This window comes from Rhinoderma darwinii, chromosome 9, assembly GCF_050947455.1.
Source record: "Rhinoderma darwinii isolate aRhiDar2 chromosome 9, aRhiDar2.hap1, whole genome shotgun sequence".
Classification (NCBI taxonomy): Eukaryota; Metazoa; Chordata; class Amphibia; order Anura; family Rhinodermatidae; genus Rhinoderma; species Rhinoderma darwinii.
Window position 1 is genome coordinate 81640374 of NC_134695.1, and position 27627 is coordinate 81668000.

At 45.7% G+C, this 27627-nt stretch overlaps 1 protein-coding gene and 1 non-coding gene across 2 annotated transcripts; one reads left to right on the top strand and one right to left on the bottom strand.

The window, feature by feature from the left end:
- Positions 1-184: 184 nt before the first annotated feature.
- TRNAM-CAU (transfer RNA methionine (anticodon CAU)) lies at positions 185-257 on the bottom strand. The gene has a single exon. It is a non-coding gene; the product is annotated as a tRNA-Met (tRNA).
- A 4411-nt stretch (positions 258-4668) lies between these two features.
- On the top strand, positions 4669-19222 carry MAP1LC3B (microtubule associated protein 1 light chain 3 beta). Its single transcript, XM_075838318.1, has 4 exons — positions 4669-4825; positions 11604-11659; positions 17648-17754; positions 18833-19222. The coding sequence occupies exons 1-4, from the start codon at positions 4786-4788 to the stop codon at positions 19002-19004; spliced, it is 375 nt and encodes a 124-aa protein (XP_075694433.1). The 5' UTR covers positions 4669-4785; the 3' UTR covers positions 19005-19222.
- Positions 19223-27627: the final 8405 nt, after the last annotated feature.

Here is a 27627-nt window from a genome sequence, read left to right on the forward strand (position 1 = left end):
GGGCTGCTGCACGCCCGGGGAACCTCTACTACAGCCGGGGAACCGCCTACTACAGCCGGGGAACCTCCTACTACAGCCCGGGGGTCAATGACAGGTCAAAGTGGGGGGGACGGGCGGCGGCAACCGGAGGAGGGAACGGACACAAAGTACTAAAAATACAACAAAAAAAAAAAATAATATCTTCTGCCCCGTGTGAGGATCGAACTCACGACCTTCAGATTATGAGACTGACGCGCTACCTACTGCGCTAACGAGGCTCTGACAGAAGGGGGCGCGGCGGCGAATAAGAGGCTACAGCGCCTGATACACTGCAGAGAAACGGCCTCCTCTTAAAGGGGAACACCATAAAAACCATCCTATCCCTAGCACTCTCTTCTTAAAGGAGAACACCTTAAAAAAACAGGTATATCCCCAGCACTCTCTACTTAAAGGGAAATGCCACAAATAAACACTATTGTTCCCAGCACTCTCTTCTTAAGTGGGAACACTGCAAAAACCTACATGTATCCCCCGTGCTCTCTGAACTACACTAAAAACAAAATATTCACTTCTCACTACCCAATGGACAAGCATCGTCCAGGTCTCTACCTGCTTAAAAAAAGGAACACCACAAAATCCATTAGTAGTTCAGCACTCTCTTCTTAAAGGGGAACGCTACAAAGAAAACACTTATATCCCTAGCGCTCTTTTCTTAAGGTGCCCACACACGCAATGGATTTGTTGCGGATTTTTCAGCCGGAATCCATGTTGCATGCGGATTTTGCTGCGGACTCACTGCGGTTCTTACTCCTTCTCTGTTGAATAGAGTGAAATCGATGTGAACATCCGTTACAGAATTTGAAAATCCGCAGAATGCTCTTTTTTCCGTGCCTAGAATGTTTTGAATGTGGATGAGATTTGTTCAAACCTCATCCGCGTGCCTGGTAAAGTAATACGCTGAGTATTTTTTGCACGTAAAATCCCGTTGTTTATGGAAGTCCTCAGCTTTGTTGATTAGTATACTTCCTCCACAATGGACGCCTAAGATGGAGGCTCGTGGCCCTAGCGTTATGCGTTAAAATCTATGGCCAAAAAACGGAAAAAAACATTTACACCTGAATGTCTGGGATTGTTCGGGCTCCTCCTGACTGCGGCGTCCAGAGCGAGAGAATGGCGCGATCAGACCTCAGACGTGCCGTCTCCACAATTTCCAGCGCTACTCCTAGACCCCGCAGCACCAGAATTGTTTTACCAGGGGAATGTTGATGAAGTCTGACAACTGCTTTCCCACGGTTGCAAGGAGGTACTCCATACAATCACGGTAATAATGCATGGCGACTGGCTGGTATCTGAAGTCACATGTGAGCGACTCAATGCAACATCGCATGACAGGAAAGACGCAAGTGACTGGAACTTGTGCGCGGTGTCAGCCACAAGACAGCCACTCTCCACTACTATTTAATGGTGATATCAGTGTCGCAGCATTTACCATCTATTAGTGCGAGACTCAAGCGGTAAAAGTCATATGACCTCAGTTATTAGGCCTCATTTATTAAAGCAGTCTAATATAAAAAAAAAACAGCCTTGTTACCCATAGCAACCAATCACAGCACTGCTTTCATTTTCCCAGAGCAGTGTAAGAAATGAAAGCCGCGCTCTGATTGGTTGCCATGGGTAACAAGGACAGTTTTTCTATGTTTAGATAAATGAGGCCTATTATTTTTATTATGATTCTACGCCATTTTGGTTTCTGCCCGGCCGCTGACAATAACCTATTAACCATCCTGAGACGCTTCTATTTTCTCACTTTTGTACCGTCAATAAGTTTAAATAAAAATAAATTCCCCATTTACTTTCGGCAAGGAAAAAAAAGGCAATTGTTGCCAAGCGCAGATTCCGTAGAAGATGGCGACATGTGAACGGGGACATGACTTGGCTTTGGGTTGTAGGATATTGCAGGTAATGGTGAGGATAATATGTCGCCGATGCACTAAGATGGCTTCCTCGCACGATGCGAATGTACGTGAATGAGCTGTGCGATAACTGAATTGTCGCTGTCTGTCACCGGTCACCATGTTACATTATGACTCTTCACTTCCTGCTTCTAGAAACACTTTGTCCTTTTCTTGGAGGCAGAAAATGTTTTCGCAAGGGGTTTGGCCTCTTTGGGGAGGGGTCAGTGGACGCTCCGTGGATCTGTGTTGTGATGCCTTCATTAGGGATTCAGGAAGGATGATGCTGATTGGCCTGAACTGTGAGTCTCATGGGGACAATCACTGGATTACGCTCCACCTAGTCCAACCGACACCATGACTTGGGTGGAGAGTGACCGCCCCTTTCAGAGTTAGGGCTCCATCTTGTGTGTGGCAGCTGTCTGCTCATCTGCACATGGAGCAACAGGATCACTTGATAGTATCTGTCCTTGAGGCACCAGGTGGCTCATATACTGTCAATATCACCATCTCTATCTCTATCTCTCTCTATATATATGTAACGCTCATGTTAATACATTTGGCGCAGGTAGGATTTGCGATGGAGCGATCGGTTGCTCAGGGCTGGCTGTGGGTTAGTTTGGGCGACACAACATGCCAATCTTTACCCACCCCTCCAACAATGCCAGCCACAGTGCCCCCTATGCAGTGCCACGCTGTTACCGACCTGGCGTCTACTCTGCCCCTACAGCGGTTGTGACTGATGACGTCATCTCCATAAGTCGCCATGTTTATGTATCTACAGACTAAAGACCCTTTACACTGGGAAATGTTCTGGCCGGTAGACACTTATTTGCTTTATTTAACGGAGCAATTATCAGAGCGCATTGTGGATCCTACGATCGTTCGTCCACATACGTTTGCGTCTGGTTAGCACATCCCTTGTTTACACAGATGTTCTGCCGACAAGCGACCATGTTTAGAGTTGCATGCCATGTTTTCCATGATATGGTGGGTTTTTCACTGCAGTTTAGTTTTTTACCGCAGCTACATTGAAAAATGTATCAAATTGTGTTAAAAACGGATGCCGCTCTAACTGGACCTCAACCGCAACGTGTGAACGAGGGTTTGTACAAGTCGGATCATTGGCCCGTGTTTCAGGCCTTCAGATGTTTGTGTTCCTGTAAACGCCCTGGACCTGCGGTGTCAGTGAATTATAATCGGCTCTGATCGTAGTGATTGTTTATAATAGGCAAGAAATGTCCGCCCTGTTTACTGTCCACATCACCCCAGCTATTCATGACAGAACCATGGAGGTCCAGGACCCTCGCGTGATGAGCCCCCTGAGATCATCTACATGACCACAGCCCACACCACAGGACGCCAGGTGAGAAGTAGACGGGAAACCTTTCCAATCCACGAACTGTGAGAATGGAAAGAACCAATTACACGAGCAGATAATCGGCCAGATAAAATGTGTGATACTGTCTGCTGAGCCCTGTATCTAATCCTATCATGTGTGATACTGTCTGCTGAGCCCTGTATCTAATCCTATCATGTGTGATACTGTCTGCTGAGCCCTGTATCTAATCCTATCATGTGTGATACTGTCTGCTGAGCCCTGTATCTAATCCTATCATGTGTGATACTGTCTGCTGAGCCCTGTATCTAATCCTATCATGTGTGATACTGTCTGCTGAGCCACTGTATCTAATCCTATCATGTGTGATACTGTCTGCTGAGCCCTGTATCTAATCCTATCATGTGTGATACTGTCTGCTGAGCCGCTGTATCTAATCATATCATGTGTGATACTGTCTGCTGAGCCGCTGTATCTAATCCTATCATGTGTGATACTGTCTGCTGAGCTGTGTATCTAATCCTATCATGTGTGATACTGTCTGCTGAGCTGTGTATCTAATCCTATCATGTGTGATACTGTCTGCTGAGCCGCTGTATCTAATCCTATCATGTGTGATACTGTCTACAGAGCTGTGTATCTAATCCTATCATGTGTGATACTGTCTGCTGAGCCGCTGTATCTAAGCCTATCATAGGTGATACTGTCTGCTGAGTCGGTGTATCTAATCCTATGTGTGATATTGCCGGCTGAGCCGCTGTATCTAAGCCTATCATAGGTGATACTGTCTGCTGAGTCGGTGTATCTAATCCTATGTGTGATATTGCCGGCTAAGCCGCTGTATCTAAGCCTATCATAGGTGATACTGTCTGATTTTTTGGGGGTGATTGTAGCTGGGATACTGCTCTTCCCTGGGTTAACTCTTTCATGATTGTTGCAGCTCATGAAGGACATTGCCCTTATATAACGCACACTCCTGCGCACATCGCTCCTACAGGGGTTGGCACTTTGCAGCACTGCGGAAAGTTGTGCCATCCCCCGAGGGAGCTGTAGTAGTCGCCATATTGCTGATCACCCGGATACGATCAGGTTAGTGTTGATTATAAGTGTTGTGAGACTCAGATCCTTGTGTTATACACCAGCTCTGTACTCTGGTCTGCAGAGCTTACACTCTAATGACGTGTATGATGAGCGGGACATTCTGACAGTATTACCAGCCTGGCACACACTGGGTACGTGATGTTCTGTCCTGGCACTGAGTCAGTGCCTGCTCACAGGTGGAGTGTTATTTAGTTATTCCAGACGTACCACAAACTGCTCACACGTGACCGACATCTCCCTGCCACACGCAACATGGCGGTGGGAGGCTCCGGGGACGTCAGCAATGACGTCACCGCCCAGTGTTTTGTTTTGCATGGTCAGGGCAGGCTCGGCAGACGCTGCACGGGAGGAAGAGTCGGAGGACACGGGCAGCAGCTTGGATCTGGTGGTTCAGTCTTTATCATATTTACGGAGATGCCTTCAGAGAAGACCTTCAAGCAGAGGAGGACATTAGGTAAGACATCACGTCTTTAAATGTGGGAAGTGGCTGCAGGGGCCCATGTCTAGGGCCACCTGCCATATGTACGGTCGGGGCTGGCTTATGTCCAGGGTTCTGAAATGGTTAAAAGCAATGATCCTGTCGTGCCTTAGCCGTAGAAACCGTCTTCTGGCAGACAGAGAGTTAATGTTCCTTGTATATTTGGTTGATACGCTATCGTTACTTTGTATCATTTTGTGGATACGTTTTCCCTGATGTGACAATTAAAAGCTGAACAGATAAGATACGGGGTGCAGGGGCCGTGGGCTCTTTATTATCATGGGGGGCACCTGCTATATGGCAGATCACCAGCTGAGCTGTCTTCTGGCAGCGAGGGAGTTAATGCTTCCCATTTCCTGCTGCTTGTGGGGCTGATACATTGTATCACTGTGTGTATATATAGATCTATCTCAGAGCTTCACCTCTCTCCTGGAGATATTGGGGTGCAGGAGCCTGGGAGTTACTTTCCATCAGAAACAGCTGAGAATAATGAGTTGGGGTATTTGGGGGGCGTCACAGGACAGGCCGCAGACACCAGGAGACTTGGGCCCCGCATTATAATGACCGTTGTGGAAATAAAGGGCAAGTGGAGGGGAGACGGGATGAAATCATCTTTACTGGAGTTACTGCAGCGATGTGGGGGATGGGCCCTGAATAACAATACATCACCCAGTTACACTCCAACTGTATAGCTCCTGAATAACCAAGCATCCCCCTATATATTACAGCCCATAGTCACCCCTGTAATTCCCACATTTTGGGGGACAGAGGAGGGGGGGGGGCACTGCAGGTACAGAATACAACATATCTGATGGGGGCAGCAGGGTGAGGGTGGATGGGGCAGTCAGGGGCCGGTGTATAGTCCCAGTACTGGAGCCACATTCTATACATTGAGCCCGAGCGCCCCCTGGGGTGCAGGATTTGGGCTCAGCTGGTTGTTGTGTTGTCAGTTGTGGATCACCGTGACCCCTGTGACCTACACCCCTCCCCAGGAACATGATCTAGGGTGGTGTATACTGGTGTCTGGTTCTGTTGGACCGTTGCCCGGATGTGTTTACAGGTGGACCGTCGCCCTCTTTGCCATGTGTAATATTTGCTCTGCGTCAGGTTGGGCCTGTGGTCGGTCGTGGGTTAAGTTGTCATCTGTTGCCTGTGCTGCGGGGTTCTGGTGCAGGCGCCTTTGTCGCCCCATAAACCACATCCTAGTGTTTGCAGGCCGGACGCGGGCGCCTCGGTGTCACCCCTTCACGTTTGGCTTTGCTCCATGGCATGAAGCTGCTGCGGGTATAATAAGGGCTAACACGGATGTTGGCAGCTCAGCCCCATTCAGGGTAAATGATGCGTTTTCTTCAGCTCACAAAGGACGCAGTGTTCAGGACGTGTCCGGCGATTAGTACGCCCCCGATCACAGGGAAATGATCCTTGTAGATCAGCCGGGGTAATGAGAGGGCGGCTCAGCCTGGAGGGGGCACTATGGCTGCATGCAGTATTTAAAGGGGACCTCTGCTTACATTTGCGAAGTGCATTATTTTTCCACCCTGGATTACTCCAGTTGAGACTGAGATCGACCATGTTCACGTACGATACAGCGCCATTTAATTGTGAAAACGACCATATATTGTACTTGCTCTTACGGGGAATTTATTGGTCGTGCAGGTTCCCTTTACAGAAGGGCATCGGTACAATCTCCTATCATAAGTACCTGGTTGGCACAATTTCTAGCACTACAATTCCTCCAAAAATTGCAACTCGAGGTAAACGAAGCGACGCTAAATCCTGGCTCTTTAGAAACAGGAGTCAGGATTGTAGGGAACTGTCATGTGATCACTACGGGCTCTGCCAATTGGCTGACGTGGCTCATAAAGGGGAGGGACATATGTGACAAGCTTGGGAGGGGGCTCAGGTTTAGGGGCCTGTGACTAGTTGCTTTAGATTGTGTAGCAGTAATCTAGTGATCACGTTGAGGCCGGTTGTCAGATTTCTGTACATTATAAGTGCAGGGCATAAACACGTACGGCTAACGGATGTGCGCGGTAAATTGCATTGCGATTTCGTGCACAATAATGGCCTGTGGGATCGCATGTGTACGCGCCATCCCATGCACCTGCAATTACAAAAAATACAACGGTGTAGGATTTTTTGCGATTTATAGTAGAAATCACATTTAAGTGTCTCCCCCTAGTGATGAGAAAGTATCAGTGCGGTTCTGCCCCAGATGATGCCATGTGCTGACATGTAATATAGAAAGTGAAAGTCACCACCGTTACCTTGCAGAGATCCATCGTCCTCAGGTGTGGCCGCCCTGACCTCGTATTCTAAAATCACATCAGAAACTCGCAGCGAGCAGTAAAATGTGCAGTGACCGTGAACGCTTCTTAGGCCTTATTCACACGAGCGTGTCAGTTTTGTGTGCATTGCCGTTCCGTGTGACATTCGTGTACGGTGCGTGTCTGTGTTTTTTTTACGGGCGTATGTCGGCAAAAAAAACTGGATGAGGTGTTTTTCTTTTTCTCATAATTTCTTTAGCAAATGTTACATAAATCACGGACAGCACGCGGATGACGTCCGTGTGTTGTCCGTGATTTACACGCACCCATTGACTTGAATGGGTGCGTGATGCGCAAAAAACGCAGAAGAATAGGACATGTGGTGAGTCCCATGCAGCGGACACGCACTGCGTAAAAAACACAATGTCCGAATGGCCCCATTGAATTGCATAGGTCCGTGCGTCGGCCGTTGTTTTAACGCGCGTAACACAGACATGAAATACGCTCGTGTGAATAAGGCCTTAGGAGGTAAATGGAACCCCTGCGGATCTGTGACACCCCCCCCCCCTCCCATCTAGAGGGAGCAACGGTGATATTATGTTAGGGGATCGTAGACTGTAATAAACATAAAGGGGTCGTCCAGTCTTTTCCAGCTTTATTCTATAGGTTTCTTCAACGTTCTCGTGTGTTTTGCGTTTCAATTAATCACCATTTTCAGGATCTCTGCTGGCTGTCACTGAAGATGAAAATTCTTATTTACGTCCAGGGTCTGAATACCTGCCCTGACCTAGTCCTGCTCACACAGTTGGAAGGGTTTGTTACAATCTGTTAGTGCAAGCCGTCATCTAGGAGCTAAACCCAAATCCTCCAATCTTTCCTAATCACAAAAAAACCCATCAGATTTCACTTTGACATTGTAGCAAACCCTTAGTTATGTGAGCAGGACTAGCTAGGACAAGCTGAATGTAAATGTTTATATTCATTGACAGCAAGCAGAATTATATTATTTTTTTTAAACGAGAAAATTTGAAACAGAAGGTCTATTAAAGAATGACAGAACTTTCCATTATACAATAATAAATCTTCTAATATATAAGACTGGACGAGACCTTTAAGTTTCACAGCTGAGGACCCGGATCCTTCCACCAGGCGATGAAATGCCGGGACCTCATCTATAGGGCGTTGCATCCACTTTACCGCGGTCGTTCCTCCCCCGATTCAGCAGGTTTTCTTGTAATTGCTCTGTAGACGATGGCGTAAACCTCGTGGGAATCTTAATAACTTGTAAAAAAAAAAGTGCCTGATTGAGAATGTAAAAACCGAGTCATGCCAGAGCAGCGGCCATTACTGTCTGCAGAGAGCATCAGGCCTGAGTACACAGGACGAGCCGCTCCATGAGGCCGGGCAGGTTTGGGCTTGGCCTGTAGGGGGCGGTAACCAGCAGCTGCATAGTGATAATCTCCAGTTATTGGGGTCATTACCTGTAGTAATTATCACACACAGCTCCTGGTCATTGCATGTTATACTATATCCCTTCAATGGAAGCATTCAGTGTGAAGCACATGACAGTCCTACTGCTGTGCCCTCTGCTCGGTGCCCGCTGTCTGAGGCCAGGTCACAAGGTTACAGCTGCGGGCGGGTGGAAGGGATGCCAGGAATCCTATTATGATGGTGACATAAGAAAAAAAAAACCTGGTGTTCACCTGTTTGCAGCGGAGAAGCTTTTAGGCTCTGTTCACACGCTTAACAAAACACGGCTGGAAATACGGAGCTTCAAGGGAAAACGGCTCCTGATTTTCAGCCGTTTTTTAAGCAACTAGCGTTTTTTGTGACGTTTTTGTTGACAATATCTGTATGGCGCTGCAGAACATCTTGGCACTTTATAAGCAGCAGGAAATATAACGGGGTCTTCCTATAATCATCAATTATCACCTAGCCACCAGGTCCGACCACTGGGACGCTATTTGACCCCCGAGTACACTATGTGAATAGATTGTCACATGCCCGGCCATAGCTCCATTCACTTACTGTGGGGCTCCCGGAGGTAGCGGAGCGCTCGGACCCCCACAGATCAGACATTTATCACTTCTCCTTTAAGCATTAGCATATTCAATAAGAACTATAGACTACAATAAAGAAAACCTGTTCAGTCCTTGTATAGACAATACACATAGAGAAAAAACTCTGTAGTACTACACAATGCCTGCAGGGGTGCTATAACCCGAACAACAGAATGCCCCGACGTAAATGTAAACCGGGCCTAATAGAGTTTGCGTCTAAATTCCTCACCGTTTAAGACTTTTGCTTGCTGTTAGTGAATGGAAACATTCTTGATGGAGCAAACCCTCAGGGCAGGAGAGAATTTTTTTTTTACTGATGCATTTTACCTTACAGACTGTCAGGAGTTTATAAATTTGTAACAAACCTTCAGCTGTGATATGTATTTGATCAGGACAGGGTTTTCATTCTCTAGATGTTAACAAGGTTACCATTCGCTGACAGCAAGCAGAGCAAACCGTAATATGTTTTAAATGGAATACATTTACTCACCTGATGACCTGCATACGTGACCTGCGGCCTGGACAGCATCTCTGTATGTAATCGGGGACATATGTAGAGGGAATGCAAATTGCGCCCCCGAGTGGAGGAAGCAGCCGTAGCAGTTCTAAGCCGGCCATAGATGTAAAGATAATCATTAACGATACAATTTTACAGTCACTAATAATAATTCTTCCATCTCTGGCTCTAGAGATGATGGTTCCGTCCAATGGAAACTGTAACTAATGATTGTGGCGTCTACGATCATAGAAATAACGTACATGCGCGACCATGCAAGCGCACAATATTTCCCAGCATGCACCATTCATGGGGAGAATTCTTCATATTCCAGGTAATACATTATCTGTGTCTGACCTTCTCCCTGATCATCACATTACGGGGCGGCTGAAAGTTGTGGTGACAGCATGAAGGGACAGCGCGCTGACAGGTGCCGGGCAGGTAACCCGAGGGCAGCCGGCAGCACCTGCTACTACTGTGACATCTTATCTCTATAGTGAGGGGGGTGCCGGGAGCTCAGATCACCCCCTATATCCCATAATCCCTGCAGTAAAGATGTCTGCACATGATAAACATTACCCTGCGGCCTCGTTCCCACGACCGTGAGGGCTTTTACTGTGCAAATACAGATACACGTCCGTAGCCGTCCGCAATTGCGGAAGTGCCCATAGACTTCTATGGACGAGTCAGTGACGCAATTGCGGGCAAGAATAGGACGTGTTGTATATTTTGCGGATCATTTCTACGGCCCGGACGCACATCCGTAAATGTACAGAAAGGTGTCCGTGGCCGATAGAAATGAATGTGTCCGCAGGTTATCCGTAATTACAGGCAAAAACGACGGTCGTGTGAATGGGGCCTTATACACGGTCGGACTAGAGTATCTACAAGTATCTGGGGTCTTTGGGGAAATATTTTAGCCGCAGATTGGGAACATCCTGACTATTCACTAACGGAATTTCGGGTAATTATGAATGGCAATTCTTGTATTATCTGCCACGTTTGAACATCTCCTTGAAGGGGTGGACATCGTGGAACGTCATGGCATTTACTAAGCTAAAAACAGAACATTCTGATCGGTGGGGGTCCGACCTGTGGGACCCCTGCTAATCGGAGAACGAAAGGACAGCGGTTACTTTGGCATTTCTCCTGCACGGCGCCGCTCTGTCACCTGCTGCGATTCAAGTGAATGGGACGGTGTTGTAGTTCCCTGCACGGCGGGTTGTCAGAAGTGGCGCTGCGCTGGGGAAATAAGTGAAACCGCCGCAACCATAAACTAGCGACGCAGCCCCTTCATTCTGAGGATGAGATCACTTACTTTAATGGAAAAACTCCCTTACACAATGAATGTTTCCATTCACTGACAGATCTTGAAAACCCTTTTAGGCAGGGAATTGAGATTCTCTGCGGATTTGCTCCCATCACTGGTACAATTTCTCTGAGTGGGATGATTCTTGCATTGCATAGGAAACTGACTTAATGGTTAATCTCCGTGGACCGCGTGTCCTTACAAGTTGCGTGTGTGGCATCTAACGACCTCCTCATTAGTACAATCACACAGCGCCGCACCACGAGCACACTGCCAAAGCTGCAGCAAAAAAACAACTAAAAACATGCTAATCTATGCAATTCCTAGAACTACTTCGATCAAAAGCCACGTCACATTATTATTATCCCAAAAAAAAAAAAACTTTTTTTTTTTTTGCACACGTGGTTTTCCCTATTAAAGTCAATGCGCGGGACCAACAAAAAACAACAGACATCCATCATTGTGCGTTCTTACATGTGTGGAGTGGACTGTAGTGTACGCTAATCACGACCCCTCCAGCGGTCAGCGCGCGATCGCAGCCTCAGTCATTCAACGATCGTCGGTTACAGTGACTACAATCCTCATCCTCCATTAATTTATTCTTTTTTTTTTTTTTTTCTAGAGCAAAGAGTGGAAGATGTGCGAGTGATCCGAGAGCAACATCCAACCAAAATCCCAGTAAGTGATTTCCATAAACTGCGGCCTCTCCGTTCTTTAGGGAACAGAAAGTAATTTTGCTGCTCAATGCCAGTAAGCTGTCCGATCAGGAGACGACTATTGCACAACATTGTGTTTTATTGTGATGTGACCAAGGTTATTGCAAAAGTCGGCAGTAGAAATCTCAGCTGGGAAAATCCATAAAATGTAAAGGTAAAGGGTTAAAGTTAAAACAAAGGTGCAGCTTCCACCACATCTGCTTCGTTAGGTGCTGTTCACATCGGCATCGGAGGCTCCATTTGGACAGAGCATGCTGCGATATTTCTTATGGTAATGCATTGTACACGCTAACGGAAACACGATGGAACCCATTAAAGTCAATGGGTTCCATTGGGCACCGTTAATGTCCGTGATGCGATGACTCCGGCACGTCAGTTTTTGTGTTCTTCTGTTACTGTAACGGAACACAAGATGTGAACGGAGCCTTATGCAGCACTCTAGGAGGAGATGTAGCACTACATAACACAGTAGCTGGAGAAACTTGGGAAAGCTGAGAGGATGACCGTAGTACAGGGGAGTATAATCTATTGCTCTCTGTTATCAGCCAGTTCAGGTTGAAGTGATGCTCACTGTAGTGTTCATCTATTGGGTGAGTGACAGGAAGTGTAGAAACCTCCCATCCCCCATGATTACTACCAGGGGCGTAGCTAAAGGCTCATGGGCCCGGGTGCAAGAATTCAGCTTGGGCCTCCCCAACACCACCGTCAGACCCCTGCGCGCACCTATGCCCAACAGCCACCATAGTATAATGCCCCCACACAGTATAATGCCCCTCCATATCAGCCCCATACAGTATAATGCCCCCCATATGAGCAGTCCTTCCCTTCCTGCTTGAAGACATGTCACGTGACAACACGGTCACATGGTACACCAAGAGTACCATGTGACCGTAACCAGGAAGTGCCGGCTTCATGGCACAGAAGATTTAACAAGCATGTGGTATGGCAACGGGGGGCCGTGGGTCCCCCAGGCTTAGGGGCCCGGTAGCAACTGCGTCCCCTATAGCTACGCCACTGATTACTACTTTGTCACATATCTCCAGAGCTGAGACATTTACATCATATATGTGACTGATATCAGCCGCTCCTCTTATAACACTCCAGTACTATTATATCCTCCAGAGACATTACATCATATGTGACTGATATCAGCCGCTCCTCTTATAACACTCCAGCACTATTATATCCTCCAGAGACATTACATCATATGTGACTGATATCAGCCGCTCCTCTTATATCACTCCAGCACTATTATATCCTCCAGAGACATTACATCATATGTGACTGATATCAGCCGCTCCTCTTATAACACTCCAGCACTATTATATCCTCCAGAGACATTACATCATATGTGTGACTGATATCAGCCGCTCCCCTTATAACACTCCAGCACTATTATATCCTCCAGAGACATTACATCATATGTGTGACTGATATCAGCCGCTCCTCTTATATCACTCCAGCACTATTATATCCTCCAGAGACATTACATCATATGTGACTGATATCAGCCGCCCCTCTTATATCACTCCAGTACTATTATATCCTCCAGAGACATTACATCATATGTGTGACTGATATCAGCCGCTCCTCTTATATCACTCCAGCACTATTATATCCTCCAGAGACATTACATCATATGTGACTGATATCAGCCGCCCCTCTTATATCACTCCAGTACTATTATATCCTCCAGAGACATTACATCATATGTGACTGATATCAGCCGCTCCTCTTATAACACTCCAGTACTATTATATCCTCCAGAGACATTACATCATATGTGTGACTGATATCAGCCGCTCCTCTTATATCACTCCAGCACTATTATATCCTCCAGAGACATTACATCATATGTGACTGATATCAGCCGCTCCTCTTATAACACTCCAGTACTATTATATCCTCCAGAGACATTACATTATATGTGTAACTGATATCAGCCGCTCCTCTTATATCACTCCAGCACTATTATATCCTCCAGAGACATTACATCATATGTGACTGATATCAGCCGCTCCTCTTATATCACTCCAGTACTATTATATCCTCCAGAGACATTACATCATATGTGTGACTGATATCAGCCGCTCCTCTTATATCACTCCAGTACTATTATATCCTCCAGAGACATTACATCATATGTGACTGATATCAGCCGCTCCTCTTATAACACTCCAGTACTATTATATCCTCCAGACACATTACATCATATATGTGACTGATATCAGCTGCTCCTCTTATATCGCTCCAGTACTATTATATCCTCCAGAGACATTACATCATATGTGTGACTGATATCAGCCGCTCCTCTTATATCACTCCAGCACTATTATATCCTCCAGAGACATTACATCATATATGACTGATATCAGCCGCTCCTCTTATATCACTCCAGCACTATTATATCCTCCAGAGACATTACATCATATATGACTGATATCAGCCGCTCCTCTTATAACACTCCAGTATTATTATATCCTCCAGAGACATTACATCATATGTGACTGATATCAGCCGCTCCTCTTATATCACTCCAGTACTATTATATCCTCCAGACATTACATCATATGTGACTGATATCAGCCGCTCCTCTTATATCACTCCAGTACTATTATATCCTCCAGAGACATTACATCATATGTGACTGATATCAGCCGCTCCTCTTATAACACTCCAGTACTATTATATCCTCCAGAGACATTACATCATATGTGTGACTGATATCAGCCGCTCCTCTTATATCACTCCAGCACTATTATATCCTCCAGACATTACATCATATGTGACTGATATCAGCCGCTCCTCTTATATCACTCCAGCACTATTATATCCTCCAGAGACATTACATCATATGTGTGACTGATATCAGCCGCTCCTCTTATAACACTCCTGCACTATTATATCCTCCAGAGACATTACATCATATGTGTGACTGATATCAGCCGCTCCTCTTATAACACTCCTGCACTATTATATCCTCCAGAGACATTACATCATATGTGTGACTGATATCAGCCGCTCCTCTTATATCACTCCAGGACTATTATATCCTCCAGAGACATTACATTATATGTGTGACTGATATCAGCCGCTCCTCTTATATCACTCCAGCACTATTATATCCTCCAGAGACATTACATCATATGTGACTGATATCAGCCGCCCCTCTTATAACACTCCAGCACTATTATATCCTCCAGAGACATTACATCATATATGTGACTGATATCAGCCGCTCCTCTTATATCACTCCAGTACTATTATATCCTCCGGAGACATTACATCATATATGTGACTGATATCAGCCGCTCCTCTTATAACACTCCAGTATTATTATATCCTCCAGAGACATTACATCATATGTGACTGATATCAGCCGCTCCTCTTATATCACTCCAGTACTATTATATCCTCCAGACATTACATCATATGTGACTGATATCAGCCGCTCCTCTTATATCACTCCAGTACTATTATATCCTCCAGAGACATTACATCATATGTGACTGATATCAGCCGCTCCTCTTATAACACTCCAGTACTATTATATCCTCCAGAGACATTACATCATATGTGTGACTGATATCAGCCGCTCCTCTTATAACACTCCAGTACTATTATATCCTCCAGAGACATTACATCATATGTGACTGATATCAGCCGCTCCTCTTATATCACTCCAGCACTATTATATCCTCCAGAGACATTACATCATATGTGTGACTGATATCAGCCGCTCCTCTTATATCACTCAAGTACTATTCTATCCTCCAGAGACATTACATCATATGTGACTGATATCAGCCGCTCCTCTTATATCACTCAAGTACTATTATATCCTCCAGAGACATTACATCATATGTGACTGATATCAGCCGCTCCTCTTATATCACTCCAGGACTATTATATCCTCCAGAGACATTACATCATATATGTGACTGATATCAGCTGCTCCTCTTATATCACTCCAGTACTATTATATCCTCCGGAGACATTACATCATATATGTGACTGATATCAGCCGCTCCTCTTATAACACTCCAGTATTATTATATCCTCCAGAGACATTACATCATATGTGACTGATATCAGCCGCTCCTCTTATATCACTCCAGTACTATTATATCCTCCAGACATTACATCATATGTGACTGATATCAGCCGCTCCTCTTATATCACTCCAGTACTATTATATCCTCCAGAGACATTACATCATATGTGACTGATATCAGCCGCTCCTCTTATAACACTCCAGTACTATTATATCCTCCAGAGACATTACATCATATGTGTGACTGATATCAGCCGCTCCTCTTATAACACTCCAGTACTATTATATCCTCCAGAGACATTACATCATATGTGACTGATATCAGCCGCTCCTCTTATATCACTCCAGCACTATTATATCCTCCAGACATTACATCATATGTGACTGATATCAGCCGCTCCTCTTATATCACTCCAGCACTATTATATCCTCCAGAGACATTACATCATATGTGTGACTGATATCAGCCGCTCCTCTTATATCACTCCAGTACTATTATATCCTCCAGAGACATTACATCATATGTGTGACTGATATCAGCCGCTCCTCTTATATCACTCCAGTACTATTATATCCTCCAGAGACATTACATCATATGTGTGACTGATATCAGCCGCTCCTCTTATATCACTCCAGTACTATTATATCCTCCAGACATTACATCATATGTGTGACTGATATCAGCCGCTCCTCTTATATCACTCCAGCACTATTATATCCTCCAGAGACATTACATCATATGTGACTGATATCAGCCGCTCCTCTTATAACACTCCAGCACTATTATATCCTCCAGAGACATTACATCATATGCGTGACTGATATCAGCCGCTCCTCTTATAACACTCCAGTACTATTATATCCTCCAGAGACATTACATCATATATGTGACTGATATCAGCCGCTCCTCTTATATCACTCCAGCACTATTCTAAGCTGCATACAGCGGTGTTAGTGGCCCTTTAAGTGCGTGTTGTACAGTATCTCCCAAAACCCCTCTCAGGGCTCCACCATAAACAGCGGGAGGAGGAGGGGGGCACAGGAAGGGGCTTATCCAGAGGCAGCTGAGCCCGGGGAGATCACATTTCAGGCTCTCCAGATGGCTTTTCCTCGCTCAGTCATGTGACTGCTTTATGCGGCGCTTCTCCTGAGACATCCTTGTCCTATTTGCATGGAGTGGAGTTTGCAGACTGAATTTCCATTGACGTCTCCCAAAAAAACGTTTCAGGGTGCATGAACATGAAACTTTTTTTGGCACTGCGGCAAAATCGCGGATTGTTTTACCACGGTTTGCACGGTGAAACATTTCAGTGTAAATCCGCTTGTAAAGTGGAATAAACCTGGCATATATTCTGTCGATACTCAGATTTCTGGCGCGGTTAGACCGTTTACAGCATTTTCCGCACACAGATTATCCCCATTCAATAGAAGCTTGTGGCTTCCAACGCTGTTTTTTCAGCGGAATAACCCACGGAAACTACTTTACGAAGTGACATGTCGCCCCTTTTTTTCTGTAAGATGGTTTGCTATTCCGTCTGCTAAAAATCCCACCCAGTCTGACCGGGGCGGTTACCCATTAAGGTCAATGGGATTCTTGTTACTGACGGAGTTGACACCGAAAAACTCAGAAAACGCATCGGAATCCTGGTGAAAATTCCATTGTGCGAATAATTTCTAAGTCGTCCGTTTAGAGGACTCCACGTCATAATAAGCCGTCCATTGTACGGCAGATCATGATGAGCCAAATGCAAACAAACAAGATTTCCTTCAAACGGCATAAAAAAATCTGCGCCAAAGGTTGAACACAGGTCACACTGGAAAGTCTGTGTAGAAACCGTCTCACCTGGAGCGCTCGGACTTGTGGGAAATGACACGTTCTCTCTTTCTCTCCTACAGGTGATTATCGAGAGGTACAAGGGGGAGAAGCAGCTGCCGGTCCTGGATAAAACCAAATTCCTTGTCCCCGATCACGTTAACATGAGCGAACTCATCAAAATTATCCGGTAAGATACAACTCCGCTGACTATAGGGCTGGATGGAGTCTCCACGCTTCATGGAAATAAAAGCTTCATCCGTGTATAAATGAAGTTCTGCAACTTTCTAATCTACCTTGGGCTTGTGTGAGGAGTGGATACCATTGTATCGTGTAGACCATCCCGTGAGCCAAACAAACTCCAGACTGATACATTGTAGCAAAGAGACTTGTGCAGCTCCCAGAGCATTCTAGAGACCATTGTAACCACTTCTCAGCTGAGATCAGGACTAGGTCTATATGGATTTGTAGCCTCAGAATGGTTTCATTCACTGACTGCAAACAAATGTTAAAAATGATGAAAATTTTACTCCCAAATTCTATTAGACAGTTGCAGAACTTTTGATTTATACAAAGATTCAACACGAACATAAAACGGGAAATCCCTTTAAATACCCATCTCATTCCCGCTGACCTGATACGTTACTTTTGCCTGTAATAAGGCACGGCTCCGTTTTTGTCTGCACCCTCGCAGTACTGGCCTACCTTATATATGTGACCTCATATTTGATCCGTTGCGCAGTAGAACCGGGCCGCCGTCCCCTCTTATACAATGCACGCGTTCACAATTCTTCTAGTTTCCTGATCTCTCAGATTGCATGACTTCACATCTCCCTGCTGGTTCAGTGTCTGGACACGGCACGTCCTACAATGGTGGCAGCTGATGATGGTTGGCATGAGTACAGCCAGAAAAAATTGTAAACGCAGCTCCTGATGTGACTGGAGAACAAGATATTGACTAATGAGAAGACAAATAGAAAGGAAGACTCTAGGGCTGCTCTTGTTCATGGGTGGTATCTAATATCCCCTTGAATCTGGCTCAGCTGCAGTACCCGACACAGCCATGCACAAGGGTGGCACATTTTTTGGGGGGGGGGGGGGGTGATGACAAAATGCAAACTTTATTTTTATTTTTTTGTTTCTAATATGAAGCCTTTCAGGATGAGTAAAAGAGAAGTAAAGATAGCGGCACAAATAGAAGGGTGTTATTACCCCATGAAATCCTGTTCTCCTACTGGATGCGACTAATTCTTTTCTTGAAATTGCAGGAGACGTTTACAGCTGAACGCCAACCAAGCTTTCTTCCTGCTAGTGAACGGCCACAGTATGGTGAGCGTATCCACGCCTATTTCTGAAGTTTACGAGCGAGAAAAGGATGAGGACGGATTCCTCTACATGGTCTACGCCTCACAGGAGACTTTTGGGATGAAAAATGCATAAACGCCAAAGTCGCTGCCATTGTTTTTACTCTAAATTTTATTTAAAGATTATTATTTTTTTGCCCTATGGGAAAACTGTAGCAAATTGCAGGTCTTCTCCGAGTAGCTCTATATGTCTTCATGGTACCCGCAAAATCCTATTCCATTTTAGTGGTATGCCTCTGGATAATTGAATAGAATTAAAAATATATCATTTCAAGCCAGAGAAGGCCTAATTTATACTCTGTGTAATGTGATCATTTCCTCACCTACTCCTAAGGAGATTTCTAGCTAGGAGACTATGAGATAAGAGTTTTATCTCAGAGTCAGGCTGTCCCTGTAAAGGGGCGAACATTTTATTTTTAGTGACCTGTAAATTTTTTTTTTTTTATGCTGTGACTTATCCTGGGGGCCATCAGTATATTCGTACAGTCACTGTATACTGCCCGTGGCATGTTATCACCTCGTAGATAAACGTACAGCAAAACCTTTTTTTGTGCGGTTTTTGTTCGATGCAGATGGGGCAGACTGAGGTGCTCCGATTTGTGTTGTAATTATGTAAATGATCCACAGACCTAATATGTAACCGCTTGTTTTAGAATATTGCAAAATAAAAAGGGTCATTCTTTTGGCATAGAAAATAAGTGGGACTGGCAGAAGCGTGCTGGGACAGGCATGATTATATGTAAATTTTTCATCTTCAATAGATTAGACAAGTGTTTCCTCAATGCTTATGTGAAGAAATTCCCGACTCCATGCGACTAGTGCTGAATGTCCGAGTACTTATGTAGCCAGGGGGCCCCCCCCCCCCTCATTTTCTGTAGCCAACCATCCCTGCATAGTACAACCCAGGGCTTGTAGGACGTTGCTTCCTCTTCACTTGTTTCCTAATATTGTGGTAATGTGTAAAGAGAAGCCCGTTGCAGGTTCACTTGCCCACTTTGGTGATGGCCACATTCTTCCCCTGGGGGCTACCTCTATGACGCCGAGATGCAGTACTTTAACACAATACATGGAAAAGGAGTATGTGATCAATACATGTATCCAAATGTAGAACTGACCATGCGGGGGAGAACGGGAGAAGTCTCTTTCTGGCTTTGGGGTGTGACTTGTTTGGACTTGTGGCTCTCGTACATTGTGGAGCGGCCGTTAAGGAGACATTGCAGCGGTTACCCCAACCTCCTGACCTAGAAAGCATCAGTATCTTGGGTTCTGCGCTGCGCAGAGGGCGTTTGATTGACAGATAATAACCTTACGCACGTATATCACTTTATTATTGTCGTATGACTTCTAGATAGAACAGATTCGCTTGATTTTGTGTTCAATAACGAGGCTTTTTTTCATATTTTTCTTTCTATGGTTTTCTGTTCTCTTGTATAAATAAAGCTTTTTGTAATATATTATTGACTTTGTGAATTAGTTTTGTTTGTATTTTTGTTACAATTTGATTATTGTTATACTAAGTGCAACGAGCTGAAGCAATAATATGGAGGACGCATCAGTATAGTGTATTGTGAAGGAGTGTACTGTATATTCTGGGGGGATTGAATTAGGTCCCAAGATAGAAATGCGATCCTCATACATGACTCCTGGCGGCCACGTGAGCGTCTCTGGAGCCCGCTGCGGTCTTCTGTTTTGGTCGTTTGGCTGCATTGCTCAGGTCTTCAGCCCACGTAAGATCTGTCGGTTTTCATCCGTTCGCAGTAATCTAGGAAAATCATTCCAGTGAATTCCCTCTCCAGCTTCTCATCCCGTCTGCCTCCAATTGACATCCTTTCCATTTTTCCTTCAAGCATTCTAAACATTGGGGGAGATCTACAACGCAGAATTGTGCCAAAAAACGAGCATACGGGGCGTGCACTAAATGTATGTATTCTAGACATTTCTTACACCTCAAAGTTTCTAGAAAAAGGGGCGAAAAACGTTCCAGATTTAATAGCGGGCGTGTTTTATTTTTGGATAAAAATATTGCTGTACAGTATGGCAGCAGAGAGGTGGCGTAAGGCAAGGTGTCCAACGCGATGCAACAAACTTATCTTACAACGTGCGACGCTGTGATACATTTGGCGCAGTCTCTGCCTGAACGGTTTTATCCCGTCTAACCTTCAGACACTAATACTCAATCGCTCCCATTGTCTCAGTCGCCCCCATTCCTGGTTCTTTTCCTCCTCCAAGCAGTATTGCCCTTTCCACCAGAATCCGCTCGCGCTTCGGCCCGGTCATCTGAGCTTCTAGTGGAAGGTTGGACTGAATTTTGGCAAGGATTCACCTCTTTCTCTGTTCAAGAGCTTCCCAAACATCCTCCCCAGGTCACCCACACGTCCCCTGTCCTGCACCACGTCGTTATATGGCAAATCTTCCCAAGGTCACCCACACGTCCGGCCCTGCGCCACGTCGTTATACGGCAGATCTTCCCCAGGTCACCCACACGTCCCCTGTCCTGCGCCACGTCGTTATACGGCAGATCTTCCCCCAGGTCACCCACACGTCCGGCCCTGCGCCACGTCGTTATACGGCAGATCTTCCCCAGGTCACCCACACGTCCCCTGCCCTGCCCCACGTCGTTATACGGCAGATCTTCCCGAGGTCACCCACACATCCCGTCCTGCACCACGTCGTTATACGGCAGATCTTCCCCCAGGTCACCCACACGTCCCCTGTCCTGCACCACGTCGTTATATGGCAGATCTTCCCCAGGTCACCCACACGTCCCCTGTCCTGCGCCACGTCGTTATACGGCAGATCTTCCCCAGGTCACCCACACGTCCCCTGTCCTGCGCCACGTCGTTATATGGCAGATCTTCCCCAGGTCGCCCACACGTCCCCTGCCCTGCCCCACGTCGTTATACGGCAGATCTTCCCGAGGTCACCCACACGTCCCGTCCTGCACCACGTCGTTATACGGCAGATCTTCCCCCAGGTCACCCACACGTCCCCTGTCCTGCACCACGTCGTTATATGGCAGATCTTCCCCAGGTCGCCCACACGTCCCCTGTCCTGCACCACGTTGTTATATGGCAGATCTTCCCCAGGTCACCCACACGTCCCGTCCTGCACGTCGTTATACGGCAGATCTTCCCCAGGTCACCCACACGTCCCGTGCCACGTCGTTATACGGCAGATCTTCCCCAGGTCACCCACACGTCCCGTGCCACGTCGTTATACGGCAGATCTTCCCCAGGTCACCCACACGTCCCGTCCTGCGCCACGTCGTTATATGGCAGATCTTCCCCAGGTCACCCACACGTCCCCTGTCCTGCACCACGTCGTTATACGGCAGATCTTCCCCAGGTCACCCACACGTCCTCTGCGCCACGTCGTTATACGGCAGATCTTCCCCAGGTCGCCCACACGTCCCCTGTCCTGCGCCATGTCGTTATACGGCAGATCTTCCCCAGGTCACCCACACGTCCCCTGTCCTGCGCCACGTCATTATACGGCAGATCTTCTCTAGGTCTTGCATCCTCGGCCTCAGTTATATCTTCACGGTTATGTCCTTCATAATTCATCCGAGTCTATTATTACTTTTTTTCATACTTCCTTCACTCCGACTACCAAGACTTGTGCAGATATTTCTTAACCATCTCTCCTGCCACAATTCCAGTCTCCGATCCTCTCGCACAGCTTGTTTGTATGTGTTCCTGACCGACACTGCAGTCTCCCCGGAGTCACGGTTACAGTATTGTTTCTACATGGTAAATACAACCAGCTTTACATTGCCGGATAGACGCTACAACGCTCTGTCGCATCCGTTATATGTGCTATCACGGTACCCGAGGGACTGTATTAACTTATAATGGGGTCTGTCAGGTTCCAACATGGGGCAGCGCTATTTTTCCCTGCAATGGAGCCTCCATCACTGATGGAAAGTGCCTTATGGAGGGTCCCAGCAACAAGATCTCCAATGATCAGCTCCCTCTGTTTTTTTTATATGAAGTTGTCCAAACCCAACCTTCCCTTGAAGGGACTTTAATTTTAAAGGGGTTGTCCACTACCTGACCACTGATGACCTATCCACCAGTTCACGATTTGCGGGAATCCGACACGGTTAAGCCGCTCCGGACATACATGCTGGAAACAGTTGGCTCCGGCCCCGGAATAACGGCCTCTGCTCCTATCCAAGGGAATAGGAGCCGTTCTGCAGCACGGAGCCAACTGCTTCCAGCTCTGTGCATTGCATAAGGGGCAATAACATCTGACGCCCGCAGGCAGCTAGAGCGGCTGATCGGTGCAGGGTCTGGGTGTCGGACCCCCACAGATCATGTACCGATGACCTATCCATTAGTCGTCCGCTAGTGGACAACCCCTTTAAGGCTGTATGAAGTAGGAGCCATTAGAGAAACATAGAATAGGACCCAATTATACACACAGTAAAACCTAATTCTGGACTTTATATTGTCCTCACCTGTCATCTCCGTATCCTGTAACCCTCGAAGCCGCCGTTTTGTTATACAACTTACATTGTCAGAATCTAGAAGATGCTGTAGACTTTATTCTTATCAGAAGACTTTGTTTTTCACATATGGAAGCTGTAAGCGAACCGGAAAATGCTGGAAACGTTTGTCGTTAATACTGCTTAAGGCCCTGTTCACACTGAGTTTTATGCAGGCAGAACATTCTGCCTGGAAAAATCAGCTCAGTTTTTTTTTTTTTAACCTATTTCTTCAACAGACAAAGAGAAAAACCATGAGCGTTTTTTGCCAAAAAACCTGTCAACGTGTCAAAAATTACTGCAAATAAACACGTCAAAACACACAATTTTTTTCTATCTCCCAATGATTTCAATGGGGTTTTTGAGGTGGAAAACGCCACAAGATCGGGCATGTCGCTTCTTTCTCCCGCGAGCGTTTCCTTTTGCTCGCAGGAAAAAAAAACAAAAACGCCTCCACCTCCCATTCAAATCAATGGGAGACAAATTTGGCAGTTCTTTGCCACGGCAAAAACCTCTGTGTGAACAGGGCCTAATAATAACTTTATGGCCAATGGAACATGAGAGCTTAAAGGGACGCAGGGAACAAATATAAAAACGACCATGAGAAGTTTTACATAAAATGGGTCCAATATCTCTTTGTACGAAGTGAAATAATGGAGTACACGCAGGGATCCAACTTACTCCTGTAGCGGATCATGGCCTGCGGCGCGGATTACAAGCATTTCATGCAGGGTCCGCTTTATATGGATATGCCATGTTCACAAAGAGGCCGCTACATATCACATCCTTAAAGGGGTAATCCATTCAAAATAATCTTGTGACAGGTCATACATGTAAACCTGGGCTTGGAGCACCACTGACTTATAAAAGGAAAGGGCTCCATATCTATATCTTAAAGGGGTTGTCCGGTATTAGAAAAACATGGAATTCTTCCAAAAACAGCGCCACCCCTGCCCACAGGTTGTGTGTGGTATTGCAGCTCAGTCCCATACACTTGAATTGAGCTGACCTGTAATACCAGACAAGCCATATTACACTAGAAATACACCAACAAGGTATCAACTAAACCAGAAAACCCCTTTAAGGGCTAAACTGGTTTTCTCCTCTTCACTAAAATGACAGAGCAGATAATATAAACCTTCATTTATGTAACAACTGAGCCTGTGAACTATATTCTCTATACATGTCAACCGTACAGCAGCCCTACGAGTACCTGAGAGTAAGGGTATGTTCACACGCCCTATTTACGGACATAATTCAGGCGTTTTACGCCAAAAAAAACGACTCCAAACATCTGCCCATTGAATTCAATGGGTCTTACGATGTTCTGTGCAGACAGCCTTTTTTTTTTTACGCGCCGCTGTCAAAAGACAGTGCGTAAAAAGAAGCCCGCCTCAGAGAAGTGCGTGTCACTTCTTGGGACGTAATTGGAGCCGTTTTTTATGGACTCCAATGAAAACCAGCTCCAATTACGTCCGTAAAAGACGCCGCGAAAAACGTGTGCACTTGTCAAAACGTCAAAGTCAGGAGCAGTTTTCGCCTGAAAACAGTTCCGTAATTTCAGATGTAATTGGCGTTGCCGTGTGAACATAGCCTTATAGCTCAGGCGTCTGGACACAAAGAGAAAAACTAAACAAAGACAAAAAAGGAAACGTTTTATCTTTATTCGCTTTTTTGTGCATTTTTGTATAAACCATATTTTACTTCACAACTTTGATAAAAACGTCATTCTAAAAATGTCCAGAACCAGGTGTAATGAACATAAAAAATGTATAATCCGATACTCAAAACTCTACAGTCACAATGAGCGCACAAAACAGGAGGAACAAGCACGGCCGGAAAACTGCGGGGAATCCCTAGAACGGCTCACAGCAAAATAGTGTTCATGTTTTCCTGTTTTATTTGCACCTCCTGTGCCTATTTATGGGGCAAAATATCTGCGAGTGCGACTAATAACGAAACTCCATAATTCTCCCCCCTTTTTTCCTGCATTATGTTGCAATTCAGACTGCTCGGATCATAAAATAATTACTTACGGCTTGGGCAAATGTGAGAATAAAAGCGAAATCCAAAAACTGTTGATATGACATCACTGTACGGGGGGGGGGGGGGCTGGGTGTACGGAGGGGGGGGGGGTAAATATGGAAACAAGTCTTAAGAAATAATACCTCCAATTCCTGTACAGATCCCTTCTTTATATATGAACATTGTGCGCAGCAGTTTTAGGGTTCGTGCACTTGACCTTATACAGCGGTACATGGAGTTCCATATGACAGAGCTAGTGTCACTCGGGGGGCCGCGGTGGGCTAGAGGTTTAACTTGATGATCCTGAGCCCAATGCAAAATCTGTAGCAGTGCCACCACCTACCATTTATGATACTGATCCTTTCTCATGTGGCAGAGGGGCTATAGGGCCCGGGTGCGACTTTGAAGCCCCTATATCTACACCCCTCGTTTGGGTTCACATAGAAGGCTATGGGGACTGCATTATGGATTTGTACACCAATGATCTTAAGAGTAGATGTCCCATTAGGACAACCCTGCCCATATGCTTTATTAGGGCACATCAACGTCATAGTAGGGGGGTCCCCACTTGAGACATCTCTTGGAGTCGGAGCCATTAAGGAGCAGTGGCTCTTGCGGATTTGAGAAGCGCACATATTACATGGCGGCCATTAATAAGGGAAATGTCTGTATGCGGTTTCCCCTCGCAAAATCAGCCAATTGCCTTGAGCATTGGATATGCGGCGATCAGCTGATCACCATGGCGGCTCCCATACCAAAAGAGGAGTTGGGGGGTGAGATAACCTCTATTATATCCACGTGCACAAGCCTTAAAAGGCTCCTAGATCAGAAAAACCATGGCTGCTTTCTTCTGAAAACAGCGCCACACCTGTTCACAGATTGCATGTGGTATTGCAGCACCGCCCTATTAACTTCAATGCAGCGGAGCTGCAAAACCAAACACAGCCCATGGCTTTAGGGTAAATTGAATAGCTCAGCGTCTGTGGGTGGAGTGTGGCCTGCCTGGGTGGAGCCAACGCTCTATTTCCTATTTAGTGTCGCCTCCTAGTGGCCATAGTTTTGTGTCCCCCAATGATAGTCTAGAGAAACGAATATTTTCTTCCTATTGTAAATTTCACCTGTACAACTGGAACTCCAGTTCCACGATCAGGGTAAAACAAAAAAGTGCTAAAGCAAATCAGAAGGTTTGACAATTTCTAAGAGCGGCACCTCCCTCCTGACGCACCAGCCATTAATGTCACTGACCGTCAGCGGAAGCCGTGTCTGACGGACTGTAATAATTGTATCAGTTACAGAAACCTCCATAGGGAAAATATTAAGGTGCAAAGATAAAAAAAAACAAAAAATGCCTTATAAATGTAACACCAGAGATCCACAAACCTCTCAGCGACGGGCGTAGATGCTCATTGAGAAAACACAACGTCCTCGCAATCTGAAGCTCGCAGAGCAGTAATCCGTGTAATAACGGCGGTGGACGCCACACGTTATCCTCACCGGCAGCATCAGAAACAGAGCGCGTGACCAGGAAATCTTTCAAATTTTGTGCGCTGGCCATTAAAACATCAAATGGAAAAAAAAGGCATCAAACATTCTTAAAAATACACGAATATACATTATTATTCCCAGGTCATTAAATACAATTCAAGTTTAGACAATTTTCTTTTTTTTTTTAAAAAACAACAACAAAAGTTTGGCTTTCAACGCACGAGGCGGCCGTGTGAAAAAGGGGTAAACATCCAAAAAGCCTGGTGACGAGCGTGCCGTCTATCGCATATATTAAGGCTGTATAACACGTAGGTAATAGCCGGCCCTCCTTCTTACATTGTATATTGCTCCATACTGGGGGGTCCGGAGGATTTATTACCCCAATATTGTTCTATAACAGGTTTACATCATGACCAGCTGATATTCTAGGACCTGCTTGGACGCGCAGCATCACATCTGAACATTATGTTACCGTTTTCATCTGGATTATATTCCACATATAATGTTGAGTCAATAGATACTTTCTTGCTGCGGTGCATTGTTGGAGATGTAACGTTTACATCAGGAAAGTCTGCCAGACGCCACAGTCGAGCATTCTTTGATCAGACATTTGTGTGTCATGTCAGGTGTTATAACCAAAGAGCCAGCAAAGAAAACAGTAAAACGTCCGATTGCAGATCTGGATGTGACTGGAGTATGACAC

What these genes read in the sequence shown, in the direction of transcription:
- MAP1LC3B (XM_075838318.1), top strand. Translation starts at nt 4,786, where the DNA reads ATGCCTTCAGAGAAGACCTTCAAGCAGAGGAGGACATTAG. An exon ending in CAAGCAGAGGAGGACATTAG is followed by an intron (nt 4,826 to 11,603) that starts GTAAGACATCAC and finishes TTTTTTTTCTAG; the next exon opens with AGCAAAGAGTGGAAGATGTG. An exon ending in GAACTCATCAAAATTATCCG is followed by an intron (nt 17,755 to 18,832) that starts GTAAGATACAAC and finishes TTGAAATTGCAG; the next exon opens with GAGACGTTTACAGCTGAACG.